Source organism: Bufo gargarizans, chromosome 6, assembly GCF_014858855.1.
Source record: "Bufo gargarizans isolate SCDJY-AF-19 chromosome 6, ASM1485885v1, whole genome shotgun sequence".
In the NCBI taxonomy this organism is placed as follows: Eukaryota; Metazoa; Chordata; class Amphibia; order Anura; family Bufonidae; genus Bufo; species Bufo gargarizans.
The window spans coordinates 273,274,044-273,294,923 of NC_058085.1; the positions used below are offsets into that span (position 1 = coordinate 273,274,044).

Consider the following 20,880-nt stretch of genomic DNA (forward strand, 5'->3'; position numbering starts at 1 on the left):
TTTCTACATTGTTTTACGTCTCGAATCGAGGGACCACCGCTGGCACCACACAGCTACGGCTGAGTAAAACGACAGGAGTGCTGCCTGAAACTTCTTTTATGGATCCATTGGCGATTGAGGGCTCTGCACCCGACCTTACCAATATGGAAGGTATGATCTTACAACCAAATGACAGTGATACACATGTCTTTTCGTACAGTATTGTGGATGTACAGAGGATTATGGGAAATGTGGAAGGGGATGCTGCCTTCCTGAATGTACCCTCGGCAATTAACATTAAAAGGGACTATGAAAACGTCACTAAAAAGCTGCTGTCCATTGAGCTACACTCGCTAACGCTAGCACAATACTACAAAAATAAACGCATACCAAGGGGGATGCGATCTCGTTTGAAGCCAAACATGTTTTCACAGGAGGGTGAATTCAGAGCACGCTTTGAAGCAATTTCAAATAAATATGCGATGGATATTATGTTGCTTAATATTGAATTTTCGCAGAAAGAAACGATGGCTTTAAGGAGCAAATTGCAGGACACTGAACAACAGCTGAAATCAACTTTATCTACAAATGAGGTGGATGCCTTCTTATTGAAACAACAAACCTTCCTTGATAAAATGCGGAAGGATCTGGAGGAAATTAAAAGGTCAAAGTGGCATAGAGATCAGAGTGATTATGAATCTGGACATATCTATATCTGGGAACAACCATGGCATATGGAAAGAAGTCAGATGCCCAAAAAAACATCAAAACGGAATAAGGAAACAAACAAGTGGGTCAGAAATAAAGATCCAAATGAGGATGTGAACTTTAGTCAATCTGGGATTTTTTTAGGAACAACTGGTGCCACGAGAGACGCCCTACCAGAAGGGGAGGACGTAGGCACAGAAGAGCTGGTAAAAACCAGAATACAAAGATCCATGAGGACCAACAGTTCCAGACAGACGAATGTGACAAAAAAGAAATAGAGTCTAATGTGGTTGTCAATATTTCGTCCCATATATTGAATGAGCATGAATTGAAGGTTTTAAATAAGGGATTGTCCTTCTGTCCACAGGCTAAGCCTGATTGGTTTCAGTTGGAACTGGACTTGAACCGCCTCTTCAGGAACCTTAAACTGAGGGTGTGGTTCGACTCTGGTTCCTCTGCAGCCATGCATACCAATGATGTGAATGTATCGGATATTGGGTTAACATTGAAACAATTTGGGTTACATCTTAAAAGTGATTTTTTTCCTATTGTAAACTCGCATGCTCTAGAGTGCTTTATCGAGGCTGTGAAGAGAGATGTCGCCCTGTTGAGACAACAAACCAAAATAGATGAATTTGTTAAACCTAACATTACGACACAAGAAATGTCCGCTCTGGAGGGATTGGCCAGGAACCACGATCTCACCATCAAGCCTGCGGACAAGGGTGGTGGGATCGTGGTTATGGACACCTCCCAGTATATGGGAGAAATAAATAGGCAGTTAGGAGAACCAGGTGTCTATGAGCCTTTGGCCCGGGACCCTAGGTTTGATATTGCTAGAAAAATTGATACACAATTGATCATTGCGGAACAGAATGGTGTCATAGATAAACAACTTAAAGAGTTTTTGGTGGTGAAATCTCCGGTTACGCCGACTATATATGTATTACCCAAAATACATAAAAGGCTGATTGACCCCCCAGGTCGGCCAATAATTTCTGGCAGGAATTCGATTCTCTCAAACATTAATGTCTTTCTGGACAAAATGTTGAGGGAATATGCGTTGGGTGCAAGATCATACATTAGGGATACTGGGGATTTCATCACCAAAATTAGTGGGATACTGATCCCGCCAGGGGCGATTGTAGCATCTTTTGACATTGTGTCATTATACACCTCGATCAATCACGAAAAGGGCTTGAGGGCCGTAGCGGAGATGTTGCAAGGGTCAGAACATCCCGCTGCAGTTCAGCAGTTTGTACTGACACTATTGGAGTTGTCCCTAAGGAACAATTATTTTGAGTTCCAGGGGCAGTTCTATTTGCAGGTAAGGGGCGCGGCAATGGGGTCCAATGCCGCGCCCACTTACGCAAATATATTTGTACGGTCATTTGAGGAGCGTCTCGTCTATGTATCTCCCCACTTCAATCGGGTTTTGACGTGGTGGAGATACATAGATGACATTTTCCTCATCTGGACCGGTACCATGGATCAGCTGATGGACTTTCACGCATTTTTGAACTCCCTTGATCGGGAGATCCAATTTACGTTAACGGCATCGGCTGACCGGGTCCAATTTCTGGATACGCAGGTGTATATTGAGGATGAACAACTACACATGGATTTGAATGTTAAACCCACCGATAAGAATACATTGTTACACTATACGAGTGGACACCCTAGGAGAATGGTGAATTCTTTGCCATATAGTCAAATGTTGAGAGTGCGGAGAATAGTTGATAAGGACGAAAATATGACTTCAGCATTGTCTAAGATGCAACAATCCTTCATAACTAGGGGGTACCCTAGTGGTTTAGTGAAGAAACATGCTGATAGAGCAAGGGATATCCCTAGAAGGGAATTATTGATGTTGAAACCAAGACAGGCCAATGACAGATTACCATTTGTGTCAACTTATAATGAATTGAGCCCTAATATTGAAAAAATAGTGAGACGCCATTGGGGGCTGCTCAGCAGTGGACATCCCAACATAGAGGCTTTTAAACAACAGCCTATGATGGCATATAAAAGAGCGGGCAATATTAGGGACAAAGTGGTGCGTTCCAGATTGCCCGAAAAGGGTCAGTTGAGACAGACTTTTTTGAAGACGAAGCGCTTGGGATCTTTCCCGTGTCTGGGATGCGTTAATTGCAAACTGATGCAAAAAGGATCAGCGTTTGCGCATCCAGACACGGGAGAAATCTTCAAGATAAGGCATTATCTCACATGTGATTCAGCATGGGTGATATATGTTTTATGGTGTCCATGCAAGATGCTATACGTGGGCGAAACCACATGCGATGTAAAAACTAGGTTGAATAACCACAGACAATCTATCAGGAATAAAAGACGAGATTTGCCCGTATCGAAACATTTTGCAGAAAACAATCATAAAGAGAGTGAGTTGAGATTCATGCTTTTGGATCATGTAAAACCATTGGACAGAGGAGGGGACCGTTTAACCATCTTAAAGAAAACTGAGCTTAGATGGATTTTTCGGTTAGATACTCTGAAACCCAAAGGGTTAAATGTCGAGTTTAGGGTGACAGGAGGGATGGTTGGATAATGCCCTTTCACTGATCTAACTTCTGTGTATATTCATTATAATGTAAGGGGTGGACCCAATGTATGTTACATGACGAATTCATGATAGAATATTCTATGCTCTGTTTGAAAATATGGTTCAAGCTTTTACCTTTGCTGGTTGGTAAGAGGTAGGAAGGAACAGAAGGAGTTAAAGGCGGAAGACAATGCCCAAACGATTGCCCTAGAGTAAGATGGCGGAAGAGATCTATGACTTGGCGTGGATCACTGCCGCGGCTTACTGGCACGCATGCGTGCGTGGTGGTGGCTGACGGAGTGGATCTGACGTCATGACGGTAGATCTCCGCCTTCGGATGACGCAGAGAGGTTATGTACTGCGTTGTCAGTGGGGATGGAATTGACACATGCGCACTGAGGAGGGAGAGACGCGAGCGGTGGCGTGCCTCCACACAAGTCCAGACGCCATCTCCTCCTGTTCCTTCATATATAACCACAGCAAGGTAATTTAGGAAATAGGGTTTATATTGCACTTTGCACTTTAATTTTGGCACTTGTATGTAGTAAATGTGAATCATGAATAGAGAAGCACTGTGATTAGTCTCTATCTGGGCACAGAGAGAGAAGGAATGAATTGTAACATGCCCTAAATATGGGAGTGCACTGATTTTGTATTGGTTGATCACTAATTGATTACAATGTGATGATGTATTTATACTAGCACTTATGCACTTTATGTTCACTTGACTTGAAAAAGGTTCTGTGAGAGAACCGAAACGTTGTCTTATTTGACATGTGTGAATAAAACTACACATTTTTTCTATACTTCAAGGAGTGCTGCGGATTTTCTACATTGTTTTACGTCTCGAATCGAGGGACCACCGCTGGCACCACACAGCTACGGCTGAGTAAAACGACAGGAGTGCTGCCTGAAACTTCTTTTATGGATCTATATATATATATATATATATATATATGTCATAGCCTCACTAAGTATTCCTCGTAGGTGAGATGACCATTGGGAATCTCAGGCTGGATCTCACATAACTGTTTGCAAATATTGGGGTTCCCACATCTACCTTCTGAGGTATGTAGTTGGGTTAGGATAAAACTTTTCAAGATGAAGGTTAGCCAGCACACAAAATGCTAAATAAGAATTAATTAGATGGTTGCAATGTGCACAAGTAGCATATCAGCTAAGGACTTTCGGTGCAGATTCTTCAGCAAAAAAGACAGCACAATACATAGGAATGAGGTTTACAAAACCCCATTTCACGGGAAAAGCACTGCTGATGATTTTCACTAACACTCACCCAGTTAATGCCCTGCAGCTCCAGTGCCAGTCTCTGTATACTCCTGTACAGCTAATCACGTTCAATCTAACAACATGACTGATACAGCTAATCACTGGCTTCAGAGGACTACCACTATACATACAGAAGAGACTGCTGAAGCCAGGGATTTTCTGCAGCAGTCACGTGATTAGACAGCATGTGACCATCTGGTGGGTGGGGACACACTGGAGCAACGAGGGATTAAATGGATGGAAAACTTATCCTGTCTTTTTGAAAAACATTTTTTTAAATTAGGAATAGTGTTGTGCTATTTTCTTTCCACTGCCACAAACTGCTCCATTACCTGCTTTCAGTCCTCAAAACACCAGTTAGTGACCTCATGTCCATGAAGACATCATGTCAAATGACTATGGCGACCAGTCATGGCATGTCCCTGTGGATGCAGCAACATAGTGCCCTGCCACTGCCACTATGGTCATGTGCTGTGCTGTCTCAGTGAACATCATGCTGCTACCCAGCATTTTAAACAGAGAATGGGCAGGAGTAGAAGCAGCCGCGCAAGGTGGTGGAAGCAGACCTTTTCTAGATTGTAAGTATATGTATTCAAGCAAATTAAAGGTGTATTCCAAATACAGCTATAATTTACACTAGTTTCCACCCTAAACGATAATAAATCTATTTGGACATTAGAGGCCATGCCCCTCCTGCTAAGCCCTCCCACCTTTTTTTCCAAAAAGTTCCAAGAAAAGCAAAAAATTTAAGGAAGTCACAAAGATTTGCACAAACATACAGTGCTGTCCATACTTATTCTTACCCCTGGCAAATATTTACTTAAAGTTACTTTTATTCAACCAGCAAGTAATTGTTTGACGGGAAATGACATAGGTGTCTCTCAAAAGATAATAAGACGATGTACAAGAGGCATTATTGTGGGAAAAAAATAACATTTCTCAGCTTTTATTTACATTTGAGCAAAAAGTATCCAGTCCAAAATTATTCATACCCTTCTCAATAATCAATAGAAAAGCTTATATTGGCTATTACAGCAATCAAACGCTTCCTATAATTGCAGACCAGGTATTTTTGCCCATTCATCTTTAGCAATGAGATCCAAATCTTTCAGGTTGGAGGGTCTTCTTGCCATCACCCTGATCTTTAGCTCCCTCCACAGATTCTCAATTGGATTCAAGTCTGGACTCTGGATGGGCCACTCCAAAACGTTAATGTTGTTGTCTGCTAACCATTTCTTCACCACTTTTGCTGTGTGTTTTGGGTCATTGTCATGCTGAAATGTCCACTTGTGTCCAAGGCCAAGTTTCTCTGCAGACTGCCTGATGTTGTCATTGAGAATCCTCATGTATTGCTCTTTTTTCATGGTGCCGTTTACTGTGATTAAGTTCCCTGGTCCATTGGCTGAAAAACACCCCCAAAGGATTAGGTTCCCACCACCATGTTTGACAGTGGGGATGGTGTTCTTTGGGTTGAAGGCTTCTCCTTTTTTACGCCAAATGAAGGAAACATCATTGTGACCAAACAATTAAATTTTTGTTTTATCTGACCATAACACAGAAGACCAGAAGTCTTCTTCTTTGTCCAGATCAGCTTTTGCAAGGGCGAAGTGAGCTTTTGTGTGCCTTATCTGGAGAAGTGGCGTCTTCCTTGGTCTGCATCCGTGGAACCCAGCAGCAGTGTGCAGTGTCCGTTGGATTGTCTGCCTTGAGACATTGCCACCAGCAGAGCCCAGATTCACCAGGATGGCCTTGGTGGTGATCCTTTGATTCTTTTTTACCTCTCTAACTATCCTCCTGGCCAGCACAGGTGTCACTTTTGGCTTCCGACCACGTCCTCTGAGATTTTCCACAGTGCGGAACATCTTGTATTTTTTGCTCAAATGTAAATAAAAGCTGAGAAATGTTTTTTCCCACAATAATGGCTCTTGTACATCGTCTTGTTATGTTTTGGGAGACACCTATGTCATTTCCCGTAAAAAATTCTTGCTGGTTGAATAAAAGTAAGTTTAAGTCAAAATTTGCCACGGGTATAAATAATTATGGGCAGCAATGTATGTGACTTTTTTGCCAGGAAACTGGAATACAGCTTTTAATGAATTTCTTCATTGTTTATATTGTTTCTATAGTAGTTTTGGGGCGGATCCGTCATGGATCTGCAAAAATGGATCTGTTACAATAATACAACTGCATGCATCCTTAATGAACGGATCCATTTGTATTATATGTAACATAGCCAAGACGGATCCATCATGAACTCCATTGAAAGTCAATGGGAGACGGATCCACCCCCATTGACTTACATTGTGTGCCAGGACGGGTCAGTTTGGCTCAGTTTTGTCAAGCGGACAGCCTCCAGAGCGGAATGGAGACTGATCAGAGGCAAACTGATGCATTCTAAGAGGATTCTTTTCTATTCAGAATGCATTAGGGCAAAACTGATCCGTTTTGGACCGCTTTTGAGAGCCCTGAACGGATCTCACAAACAGAAACCCAAAATGTGAGTGAGAAAGTAGCCTTAGGCTTGAGGGGCAAGGGGTATACTGTCTCTCCTTAAAGAAATTAGTTGCTAATGGAGAATTAGTGGCATTGCTCCATGGGAAAATAATATGCAAAGAGGTATCTCCCAGGGAAAGAGAACCATCTTGCTCACGCCACTTTAAAAAGGTGACACTAGTGAGATAGTTTGTTTTCTCTGGGAGATATTTCTTTCCAAAATATGATTAAAAAGGTTGTTTTGGCAGCCAAAGAGCATTCCATACATAGCCCCATATTCACACTTTGTATTCAGAGCCTGTGGTGTACCTCCAATAGAGGCAGACTCTGGGACAGCTGCTATGGGACCGCTGGGGAAAATAGGACAGCCGTGGAGGATGGGCCCCACCCCCTAATTACATTCATTAAGTCCAGCTCCAGTATAGTATACCTACCATCAGTGGAGAAAGCTAAAGGACCTTTGATAATGTCATTACCGGTTCTGTACATGTAGTAAAGGAACTGCATAAACAATGATACAGTTCCTATGTTAGATAGGATCATCTGCCAGGACTTGTGATGACATCAGCTTCAGCATCACAGGTCCTGTACATCTACTAAAAGAACTGCACAGACCTTGGTGTAGTTCCCTGGTTAGATAGAAGCATCTGCAAGGACCTGAGATGACATCATCATCACAGGTCCTGTATATCTAGTAAAATAACTACACACCCTCACAGGGCCTTCAACCCCCAACATTATGGAGAAGAACTGCTGAAGAGCTCTCCACTGAGACTAGAATAAAGAGGTAAAAGAAGGTCCTCCTCCTTTCTCTTCATTTGCACCCCATTCTCTATTTTTACTCATATCTTATATATACAGTGTGTATATATATATATATATATATAGTACTGCAGACAGTTACAACCACTATTACCTCATGTACCTCAAATAGTGACCATAATATATAACTGATATGTGAGGCACAAGGTATAATGCATTGTGTACAGATATATAGTACATACAGCAGTGTACTAATATGTTGTAATTTATACCTCATACCTCCCATATCAGTACACTAGTGGCCAGGAACAGGTAGTGGGAGAGGCATGAGGGCCCACTTTAGATTCTTGCTATGTCCAGAGCTATAGATTTTAGCAGCCATTTGTTGACATCATCACCAGTACAGAGCTAAACTCCAATGTACAGGGAGAGGGGGAAGTTACTGTACATTGTAACACCCAAGGAAGCTGCACTTCCACTGCTTGCAGAGCCTGCTAGAGTATGTCAGAAAGAGTAAGGTGGGACCAAAGTTCAGGAGACAATGGGGAAGGGTTTTGCGTTGGCACAAGAACTGTTCCTACATGGTAGAAGAAGGAAAGTCTACAAAGTGTCCTGAACAGAAAGATGGCAGAAAAAGAGGTGTCTACAGACCTAGGTGGGAAAAGCTGGCCATTAAGTATGAGCTGCAGAATTGAGAGAGGAATTCTCTGGGAATAAAGAAAATGAAAATTCTTAAATATTATTATTTTTTTAAATATATTCTCAAATACTTTTCATTATATATAATGGTTTCTTTTGTCTGGGGAGCAATCATTAGGGGAAACAAAAAGGCTGCTGTCCCATTAGTTCACACAAAACCTGTCCTGATCACATATGAGGACAAGTTACTTTACAAGTTACACTGAGGTAAAGAGTTGCCTCATCCTCCTCTCTGCTCTATTTTTTAAGGATTATAATCCTGAATACATCTGATAAGATCTTTAGCTGAATCTCTGGAGAAGTTAGTTCATGAGAAGACATGAAGTTCAAAGAGGATGGACAGGACAGACTGTGGTAATGTGGGGCTGTGATAATCGAGACTGTAAACAAGTGCTGCTGCTCATTAGCCACACCTAACCCTTCTCTCATGTCTCTTCATTATCCCCATTTCCACAAAGATTTACATGTATTCGGGATCATGATTCCTGATAAGCAGAACAGAGAGGATGATGAAGCAGCACTATGGCTCATTGTCGGGAAGTAACTTGTCCTCCTGTGTGGTTAGGACAGGTTTTGTGTGTACTGATAGGACGGAGGACATTAAATGTTTTCCTAATAATTGCTCCCTAGACAAAACAAGCCATTCAAAGTAATGAAAGGTATTCGTGAATATATTTATTCTAAAATAATATTTAAGTATTTTCATTTTTTTTTTATTCCTGGAGAACCCCTTTAAAGTAATAGGACAGAGCCAAAGCATATGCTGTACGCCAGCCCCAGAACAGGAAAATGGATTTGAAGTGAGGAACAGCGTGATCTTAGCACAAGGAATGGATTACAACTCAAAGTGGGCACCTGGTGTAAGAACTGTTAAAGTGTAACTGTCGTTTCATTTTTTTATACCCTAATGGTATAGTACACCCTGCTGTATAAATGCTTTTGTGCTTTAAAATTTAATTATTTTCAGTTTTACCTGATAACTCCCACAAATGTGTGCTACTTTCCTATTCTGCAGCCTCTTCTCACAGCGTTGTCATGTGCAGCCATCTCCTCTGTATTATAGACAAGAGACAGGTAGAGCACTGGGAGGAGGAGCTCAGCCCTGAAAGTGGAGTGGGAGTGCAGCTTTAGATGCTGCTTTCTCCTGAATGGTAGCAGCTAGAAACATGAAACTGGTCTTGTTCGAAAGCTGACCAGAGTGACAGCTAAAGTCCAAGCAACAGAGGCGAAATCACTGTTAGAAATCGAGTCGCAGGTAAAATCTGCTTTTATTTTTACTTTCAGCTGCATTCACAGCATCCCGATTTTTATCAGTGATATCTTACCCTGTACTGAACATATTGCTGGAATTGTCTGAAAGCTGACATTCCAAGCCCATGTCTCTAGCTGCTACCAAACCAGAGATATGAGCAGCTAAACTGCCCCCCCCCCTTCCTGTCAGTATGGAGGAGAATGAGGGAGCAGCTGCAGAGCTGACAGGTGATAAGAGGCTAAAAAAATGCTTACTGATTTCATGTAATTGCAGGGCTTGTCTCTGGTTAGATGTATGTGAGAGGATACACACTGCTCTGGGGTAGTGGGGGAGGTTATCTGCATTCTGATTGGTCCTGCTAGTTGATGTGAGGAGAGCAAGGGCTTATGGGAAGTGAGGGAAATACAGGATGGCCTTAAGGACATGGCAAAGATCACCACAGGAAGTGCAGCAGAGGCCATGTTAGGGAGATGCTGAAATAGAGGCAGAGAGAAATAGGGTTGCTAAGGGCTGAATACAGACATCAGAAAAGTAAAATCAACTGAAAAATAAAGCTTCATGAATATCTTCTCTTCGGCATCACATATGTTAGGAATTTCATTTTTGGCAGTGAAATGGCAGTTACACTTTAAACTGTATCCTAAAGAGAATATTTACTGGTTTGCACGACTGTGTTTGCCAAGGACAATGAAATGGTGTTTCCAGAGACTGTTCACATGTAGAAGTTTAAAGGGGTTGTATCATCATGGACAATGGGGGCATATCGCTAGGATATGCCCCCATTGTCTTATAGGTGCGGGTTTCAAACAGCAGAGACCCAAGGCTAATTAAACCCTTTAGATATCGTGATCAGATGAGATCATGGCTTCTAAAGGGTGAAAAACCTGGAAGTGCAAGCTTCTTACCGGCATCCTCTGTGGCCAGTGAGGAAGCCGGTAATTGATTGAAATGACTGGGTCTTGCTGAAGAGACTAAGGGCATTTAAGCTTCAATTCTTATTTTGGCCAGCAGATGGCAGGTCAACATAAAAAATGATCATTCTTTAAATGGATGTAAAAAATCCATGAATGTTCAGAATAAAAAAATAAAAATTGGGATTTTGTAGGCTAAAATACAAGCTTCAAAAGCAAAACAAATAAGTAAAACTGTTAAAAAATATAAATATAAAAAAAAAAGTTTAAAATCACCAGACTTTCCCTAGAATAAAAAAAATAAATACATAAATAACAAAAAATATAACATCATGGGTATCACTGTGATAAAAAACGCCCGTACTATTAAATTGTCAAAATATTTTCACAATATGGCAAATGGTGTACAAGAAAAAAGGGTCAAAATGGCCATTTTGCAATTTTTTTCATTGCTTCTCTTACCCAAAAATTCACACACTCTCCAAAATGGTATCAATAAAAACTACAGATTGTCCCTAAAAAAATAAGCCCCCACAAATCACGTAGATATAACTATAAAAACAATTATGGGGTGAAAATATGGTGAAATTTATTTATTTATTAAAGTTTAAATTTATTTTTACACAATTTAGACGTAAAAACCTATACATATGTGGTATAGTTGTAATCGTGCTGACCCTGAGAATGAAGGGCATAGGTCAGTTTTTCCACGCCATAGGAACAAAACCCATAAAATAGGTGGTGGAATTGCGTTTTATTCCAATTCCATCCAATTTGGATTTTTTTTACCGCTTCCTACTGCATTGTATGCTATATTAAATGGTCACCTTAGAAATTTCAACTTATCTAACAAAAAATTAAAAAGTTATAGCTCAAGGAATATAGGGAAGAAAATGAAAACACAAAAATGTAAAAAAAAAATATATATATTTTTTTGTTTATAGGCTTCAGAAACCTAGTATACCCAAGATTGAACTATCTCTCTGCAATACTAAGGCTTCATATATCCTAACGCTCAGTCTAAAGGATGTTAAAGTACACACTGTACTAATTTCATTTTCACATGGTAGAAGCAAATCATATGTACATTTATAGCAGAATGTGTCAACTGTTCCAGTACATAATAGCACAATTATTTGTATTGTACCTTTCAGATCCCTGTATACCTGAAAAATAAAACACAGATCAGCATGTTATTAAGGACTATGAGAAATCAGTAGGTATTCAAAAAATGTGTAAAACATTTAATTATTATTATGCTTATATATATATACAGTACAGACCAAAAGTTTGGACACACCTTGTCATTCAAAGTGTTTTCTTTATTTTCATGACTATGAAAATTGTAGATTCACACTGAAGGCATCAAAACTATGAATTAACAAATGTGGAATTATATACATAACAAAAAAGTGTGAAACAACTGAAAATATGTCACATTCTAGGTTCTTCAAAGTAGCCACCTTTTGCTTTGATTACTGCTTTGCACACTCTTGGCATTCTCTTGATGAGCTTCAAGAGGTAGTCACCTGAAATGGTCTTCCAACAGTCTTGAAGGAGTTCCCAGAGAGGCTTAGCACTTGTTGGCCCTTTTGCCTTCACTCTGCGGTCCAGCTCACCCCAAACCATCTCGATTGGGTTCAGGTCCGGTGACTGTGAAGGCCAGGTCATCTGGCGCAGCACCCCATCACTCTCTTTCATGGTCAAATAGCCCTTACACAGCCTGGAGGTGTGTTTGGGGTCATTGTCCTGTTGAAAAATAAATGATGGTCCAACTAAACGCAAACCGGATGGAATAGCATGCCGCTGCAAGATGCTGTGGTAGCCATGCTGGTTCAGTATGCCCTACAATTTTGAATAAATCCCCAACAGTGTCACCAGCAAAGCACCCCCACACTATCACACCTCCTCCATGCTTCACAGTGGGAACCAAGCATGTAGAGTCCATCCGTTCACCTTTTCTGCGTCGCACAAAGACAAGGTGTTTGGAACCAAAGATCTCAAATTTGGACTCATCAGACCAAACTACAGATTTCCACTGGTCTAATGTCCATTCCTTGTGTTCTTTAGCCCAAACAAGTCTCTTCTGCTTGTTGCCTGTCCTTAGCAGTGGTTTCCTAGCAGATATTCTACCATGAAGGCCTGATTCACACAGTCTCCTCTTAACAGTTCTAGAGATGTGTCTGCTGCTAGAACTCTGTGTGGCATTGACCTGGTCTCTAATCTGAGCTGCTGTTAACCTGCGATTTCTGAGGCTGGTGACTCGGATGAACTTATCCTCCGCAGCAGAGGTGACTCTTGGTCTTCCTTTCCTGGGGTGGTCCGCATGTGAGCCAGTTTCTTTGTAGCGCTTGATGGTTTTTGTGACTGCACTTGGGGACACTTTCAAAGTTTACCCCATTTTTCGGACTGACTGACCTTCATTTCTTAAAGTAATGATGGCCACTCGTTTTTCTTTACTTAGCTGCTTTTTTCTTGCCATAATACAAATTCTAACAGTCTATTCAGTAGGACTATCAGCTGTGTATCCACCTGACTTCTCCACAAGGCAACTGATGGGCCCAACCCCATTTATAAGGCAAGAAATCCCACTTATTAAACCTGACAGGGCACACCTGTGAAGTGAAAACCATTTCAGGTGACTACCTCTTGAAGCTCAACAAGAGAATGCCAAGAGTGTGCAAAGCAGTAATCAAAGCAAAAGGTGGCTACTTTGAAGAACCTAGAATATGACATATTTTCAGTTGTAACAATATAACAAAATAGCAAAGACAGGTGCATTCTGCGGTCTTACTAAACCCTCAAACTGATTTTAAAATTGAGAGATTAGTCAACATGTCCTACGGTGTAGGACATGTCTAAGCCCGGGCACCACGCCAAGGTTTCTCAAGTAGCCCGGGACCTAACACTCTCCTACCTGAGCCGTATGGGCAAATACCAGGAGCCAGTGGGCAAATTACAGGAGCATGAGGCCGACTCACAAACAACTCACCAGTTACCTCCAGCATGTAACCATGCTTGCAATGGGAGGAGGAAGGAGTCTGCGAGTCCCACTCAAGACTGGCTGATATGGCCCAGGCCTCACAGTTGCACCTAAATGTGGCCTGTAGTTGGAAAACAGGCACATTTAAATTGGAGTTTATACACCTCCAAGAATCTCTATATATACAAACTGAAAAGAATGGCGTGGTATTAGCAGGAGGTGCTCAAACCCACATGCAGTCGTGCATATATATAGGGGAGCAAATCCTGCCCTTGTGGCCCGTTGATAATGGCGATCCCCAGCAAAAAATGCATACGGTGGAGGATGCCCGCAGCGAACCACAAGTACCACAATAGACATCCTACACAAGGTAGCAATTATGTGGATGTGATAATCAATATAACAATATAACAAAATAGCAAATACAGGTGCACTTTGGGCCATATCAGCCAGTCTTGAGTGGGACTCTCAGACTCCTCCCTCCTCCCATTGCAAGCATGGTTACATGCTGGAGGTAACTGGTGAGTTGTTTGTGAGTCGGCCTCATGCTCCTGTAATTTGCCCACTGGCTCCTGGTATTTGCCCATACGGCTCAGGTAGGAGAGTGTTAGGTCCCGGGCTACTTGAGAAACCTTGGCGTGGTGCCCGGGCTTAGACATGTCCTACACCATAGGACATGTTGACTAATCTCTCAATTTTAAAATCAGTTTGAGGGTTTAGTAAGACCGCAGAGTGCACCTGTCTTTGCGATTTTGTTATATTGTTATATTGATTATCACATCCACATAATTGCTACCTTGTGTAGGATGTCTATTGTGGTACTTGTGGTTCGCTGCAGGCATCCTCCACCGTATGAATTTTTTGCTGGGGATCGCCATTAGCAACGGGCCACAACGGGCCCTATATATATGCACGACTGCATGTGGGTTTGAGCACCTCCTGCTAATACCACGCCATTCTTTTCAGTTTGTATATTTTCAGTTGTTTTACACTTTTTTGTTATGTATATAATTCCACATGTGTTAATTCATAGTTTTGATGCCTTCAGTGTGAATCTACAATTTTCATAGTCCTGAAAATAAAGAAAACTCTTTGAATGAGAAGGTGTGTCCAAACTTTTGGCCTGTACTGTATATATATATATATATATATATATATATTTATTATTATGTTTAAATTTAAAGTGAAACTTTTCTAAAAAAGTCTGAAATTCTTTCCTGATTTATTTCTTAATACATCTTCATAGGGCTCAGAGCTTTCTTTATTCTTATGTAGCTTCAATCCCCCTGCTTTCCTTCATACAGCAATAAAGTATAATGATAACATTCTGACTGCCCGCAACAGCCGCTAGGGGGAACTTACTAAAGATTAATAAATACAGCTCCCATTAAACTCAATATTTTAAGTCCCCCAGAGGTTGTACAGTGCAGTCAAATTCTTTATATTTTTATATTATTTTGTTGTATATGTTATTGCAAAATATATGGTTATTTTACTCCTTTGGGACCAGGCTAATTTTTGTTTTAGCATTTTATTTTATTTTCTACCTGCTTTCCAAGAGCCCAAACTTTTTATGTTTGGTTGTGTGAGGGCTTGTTTTGTTTGGGACAAGTTGTATTTTAATTGCAGCATTTGATTTATCATCTCTTGTAATGTAAAATGGAAAAACATTCTTTGTGGTATGAAACTAAAAAATCCTGACATTGTTTTGGGGTTTTGTTTTATGGTGTTCCCTGTGTGCTAAAAATGTTGTGACCTCATTATGCAGATCAGTATGATTATAGCATACGAAATTTACAAAGTTTTTCTTACATTTTTAAAAACCTTTAAAGGAAACCTGTCGCCTCCAAAAACCATCCCAAGCCGCCAGCAGTACCTGAGAGTAGCCAGCAGCGCCTCATGCCTGCCCCTTCGCCTGTGACTGACAGCCGGCTGTTCGGCAAAGGCAGCCAAACTCTCTGCATAAGCGCTGTCAGTCACAGCGAAGGGGCAGGGAAGGGGGCGCGGTTACCTTGACTTGAAGCAAGGAGGCTGCTGCCCCTTTGACTTTAAGCATGACTAGAAAATTACGCGGGCAGGGGATAAAAGAATGTTTTCTGAGCTTTTGCTTCATCTGCCTTCAGGAAGAAAACGATCGTCGGAAACACGCTGCTGGCTACTCTCAGGTACTGCTGGCGGCTTGGGATGGTTTTTGGAGGCGACAGGTTCCCTTTAAAAACAATCCATTTTTTTGCACCACCATATTTTGACAGACATAGCTTTTTCCATCTTCAGATAAAGGGCATGAATATATTTATTAGTGCTATTTTCGTGAACATGCAACTTTTTGATTACATTTGAATTATTTTTTTTTAAGGGGGGAGGTGTCCATGGTATATATGTAAAAGTGGAAAAAGGGGGTGAGTAAAATTTTTAAAAATGTAATGTATGTTAAATTCTAAATATTTTTAAAAACATTTGTTTAAATTCCTTTTAGGGAACTTGTGGCTATTCTCCATACTTCCTACTAAAGTGGTTGTCCTTTGGGGGTTCAACAGCCGGCACCCTGTTCAGGAGTAGCAGAAACAGGCCGGGAACTACACAGCTGGAACAGGTTTGCAGTAATCAGCTCCTTCCACTACACAATAGATAGAGCTATACAGCTGAAGGTATACCATCAATATAAAAAGGAGAAGACAACAAGTTTAAGCCCTGACACAGGTAGGGCTTAATAGGCGGTTTGCTTTGGTAGACCTCAGAGCCTCATAAGGCCCCAGACTGCCATAGCAAGTGATAAGAACCCTGTGATGTCACTGTTTTGGCTCTGATTGAAGGTTAGAGGGAGATCCCTCTATCTATCTAGCTATCCTCTCAGGTGCTGCAGTTGCGTATTAATAGTGGCAGCTGAGGGGGTAAATTACCAGGATTGGTATGATCTCCCATCCTGGTCATTGCCTAGCATTTCACAGCTGGCACTTACTGAATATGGAGCAGGCTTAGGTTGTAAGCGGGTTCCATACACTTGTCGTACAACTTACAAATATAGTTATGTCTAAGTGTGCAAAGGGGTTAAGTCCTCCTGGGTTATCCTTCCTAAAGCTATTTCTAGGTTTGCCAAGTGAATCAGACTATACAGTATATGCCAGTAGAATGTAAATCACTATTTCACAGTAAGTAATACTATACCATCTGGATGTCTTCTGGATTAATACAGGGGCAGACTGATCTTACACAGTAAATTTCATCACCTTTCGCTCCTGAAAACACAATAAAAGTACCATTTAGTATACATAATATTATAGTAATTTATTATAAGGTTATGTTCACACTAGTATTATCCACGCTAGTATTAGTAAAACAATTAATTGACATTGAAAGATAAGACATTACTAGGCACAGCGTGGTGGTTTGGTGGTTTGTGCCAGTGTCCTGAACCGTAGAGATCTTTGGTTCAAACCTGACCAACCACATCATCTGACATGAATTTATAACCATGATATCTGTATGGCTAACCTCCTGTATGTGTCTAAATCAGGGTACAACTAAGGGCAAGAAGGACAATGACCATCTGCTGTGAGCAGGGCCGGCGTTAGGGGAGCGCAAACAGGGCATTGCCCAGGGCCCTATCCCTAAATGGGGCCCCCTGCTAAGCTGCCCAGACAGACGTGGAAAAGAGCTGGTGGCTGCACCTGAGAAGAGCACAGACAGCACAGCAAGGAGCGCTGGTCCCTGGTCTCCCGGCTCCGCAGCAGTCAGACAGACCTTGGCCCCGCCCCTTTCTCTCTCTCACCGGAGGCCCTGCACTGTGAATGTAATGGCCTCCTCTGCTCCCGAGGTTTACTGATCAGTTCAGAATGTCACCCTCTAATGACCTGACATAGATAGATTGGTCAGCAACTATCTCTCTATCTATTTATCTATCTATGTAGCTATATACAGATGTAGCAGGGTTAACACACAAACTCTTAACTCAAATTTATTGTGTTATCTTGAAACTAAAATCATTGAAAAGCAATTGAAGGTGTTTGCTTAACGCATTTAATTTAGATAACATGAAGCATGTGCGGTAACTCTACTACATCTGTATCTATCTATCTATCTATCTATCTCCTATGTTCTATCTCATATCTATCTATCAATCTCATATCTATCTAGCATCTATCTATCTGTGTTCTATTATCTATCTCCTATCTATTATCTATCTATCTCATATCTATCTAAAATTATGGAAGAAAGGCAGCATACAGTGAAACAAATGGGTTCCTTTATTCGCCCAACACTCAAAGCCAGTGAGCGTTTGGGTAAATAAAGAAATCCACTTTTTTTTTCATTTTTACTTTTTTTTTTATTCATATTTATTTCTAATCGTTTTTACTTGGAATGCAGAGAGCACATTATCTACATGTCCCTGCTGTCTCTATATACAGAGCACTGGAAACAGTGACTATTATTAGGTGTTTTCCGATCATTTAAGGCTACTTTCACTTTCCCTTTCCCTTTCCGCTAATGAGATCGGCTTCAGTTTTGTCCCCATTCATTGTCAATAGGGATAAAACTGAACTGAACGAAGCAGAATACACCAAAATGCAATCCATTCCGTTTGGTTGCGCTCCCATCACAGACAGAATAACGCTGCAAGCAGCGTTTTTCTGTCTGCGATATGGTGCGGAGCAAAACGGATCCATCATTACGCACAATGTAAGTCAGTGGGGGCAGATCCATTTTCTCTCACACAATAGAAAACGGATCAGTCCCCCATTGACTTTAAATGGTGTTCATGACGGATTTGTCATGGCTATGTTAAAGATAATACAACCCGATCCGTTTATAACGGATGCAGACGGTTGTATTATCAGAATGGAAGTGTTTTTACTGATCCATGACGGATCCACTAGTGTGATAGTAGCCTAAGAGAGTTAAGCAATTCTCCTGACAAACTTGCTAAGGGAAGCACACTTAGGGCTCATGCACACAAACGTGTGCCAGCCGTTTCAATGCAGGGGGACCATCCGCGCGGTTGCTGCAGACGGTAACAGACCCATTCAACTTAAATGGATCCGTGATCCGTCCACACCGCAAAAAAATTGAACATGTTCTATCTTTTTGCAGTGCAGAGGCACATGGAGAAACCCTACGGAAGGACTCCGTAGTGCTTCGGTGGGCTTCCGTGTCTCCATTGCACACTGCTCATTTTGGATTGCGGATCCATTCATATGAATGGATCCGCACCTGTGATGGGGGGGGGGGGGCACAGGGTCGGTGCCCACATATTGTAGACGAGCAAGGCCATCTGCACGAGCCCTTAGGCTGAGTTCACACTTCAGTTGTTTCCATCAATTATTGTGAGCCAAAACCAGATGCAGGTCAAAAACACAGGAGGAAATCTTTCCATTATACCTTCACTACTACTGAGTAGCCTTCACTACTGGTTTGGGCTACTGACCAAATAACTGAAGTCTGAACTGAGCCTTACCTGCTTCCTGACACTGGCTCTCAGCTCCAGTGCTCTCCGACCTTTGCTCAGGTCCCTGGATGTCATCATCGCTGCCTGCAACCAATCGTGGCGGTGTCTTCTCCCCTTGCATCAAGTGAATAAATGTGACTGTTGATACAGTACTTCAGAATCTGGGACCCCGCTTTTAATTTCGCCCAGGGCCACATTTTGTCTAAAACCTGCCCTGGCTGTGAGTAGAGCACCGCAGAATATGGTGGTGCTAGAAAAGGTTCACATCACTGTTTATTTTTCCATTTTCCATCAGAAGAATAATACAAAAAATCGAATCCTCTATTTTAAATATCCATTAGGGCTCATGCACATGACCGTATGTATTTTGCGGTCCGCAAAAAACGGATCCACAAAAAATACGGATAACATCTGTGTGCATTCCGTATTTTGCGGACCAGAACAGCTGGCCCTTCATAGAACAGTTCTATCCCTGTCCGTAATGAGGACAATAATAGGACATGTTCTATTTTTTTGCAGAACGGAAATACGGACATACGGAAACAGAATGCACGCGGAGTAACTTCCGTTTTATTTTGCGGACCCATTGAAGTGAATGGTTGTGCACACGTTTGTGTGCATGAGCCCTTATACTCAGTTAAGCACATTCAGCATACGTTTTAGCCATTTCCATCTGAGATCCTACATGCCTCCCTTTTTATCCGTCTAAAATAACGAAAATGGCTAAAACGGATGACGAATAACTGAGCATGTGGATGCTTAAAATAGAGGATCCGTTTTTTATTATTCTTCTGATGGATCAGAAGAACAGAAAATTAAACAGTGATGTGAACCCGGCCAAAGAATATGCTCCTATTTTACAGTTAAGCTAAGGAACCTTCAAACGCACCCAATGTACTTTTTATTGTATCCAGTTCTTCCAGTACTGATTCTATTGACATGCGGTTGCATATTTTATGATCTAAGTTAACGCTTAGAATTCTCTGCAAATCAGGGAGAAAATAGCCAGGTATCTGAGGTGTGTGGCATGAAGTAATCTATGCAAAAGAAAAAAAAGGTTATTACACAGAATGAGACATAAAAATGTACAACATCCATTCTACAAGGAGTAATATGGTCCCATTGGAGAGTTGCATCCTATAAATTCACATTTTCTTTCATGACTGTACAAAACAGTATGGTACTGTATTTCTGGACTGCAAAGACAGCAGAGCTAATGACATACTAAACTGCAGCCACTGAATGTAATCAAGAAGGTTCCTATCCACAGATAGCAAACCAATATCTAGAAATTGTTGAGGAATCAAAAAACAAATGAAAGCAGAAAGCAGTGTATATGCGGAATCCACGGCAAAGAAACTTTGGGTGTAGTCTGAAATTGCAGTCATGTGTGACTGGACAGGTTTGCATAGGAGCTGAATGTATAAAACAGGTTTCATGTGTTAACAATCACAACTATTTGCATGGCTGCTTCACTTTATACCAGGCATCCTCAAACTGCGGCCCTCCAGCTGTTGCAAAACTACAACTCCCAGCATGTCCGAACAGCCTACAGGTATCAGCCTACAGCAGGACATTGTGGGAGTTGTAGTTTTACAACAGCTGGAGGGCCACAGTTTGAGGATGCATGTCCCCCCCAAAAAAAGTTGCCACCTGGATTTAACTAAGCAAATAGTTATGAGCCTCCTATTGGATAATTACTGCATGGGCGATTATCTTTCAGCTGGCAATAAGTTATTTAACCCCAACTGATGCAATGAGTTGCTTCTCATTTCTTAAACAACCATGTCGAAAGACACATCT

At 41.4% G+C, this 20,880-nt stretch overlaps 1 protein-coding gene across 1 annotated transcript in view; it reads right to left on the reverse strand.

Moving 5' to 3' along the window:
• Nucleotides 1-20,880, reverse strand: part of LOC122941307 — a 162,240-nt gene that overhangs the window by 59,767 nt on the left and 81,593 nt on the right. Inside the window, exons 13-15 of the mRNA XM_044298430.1 lie at nucleotides 19,967-20,114; nucleotides 16,800-16,870; nucleotides 11,799-11,817 (exon numbers count right to left, since the gene is read on the reverse strand). Coding sequence (XP_044154365.1) covers nucleotides 11,799-11,817; nucleotides 16,800-16,870; nucleotides 19,967-20,114 — 238 coding nt within the window. The remainder of the gene's footprint in view (nucleotides 1-11,798; nucleotides 11,818-16,799; nucleotides 16,871-19,966; nucleotides 20,115-20,880) is intronic.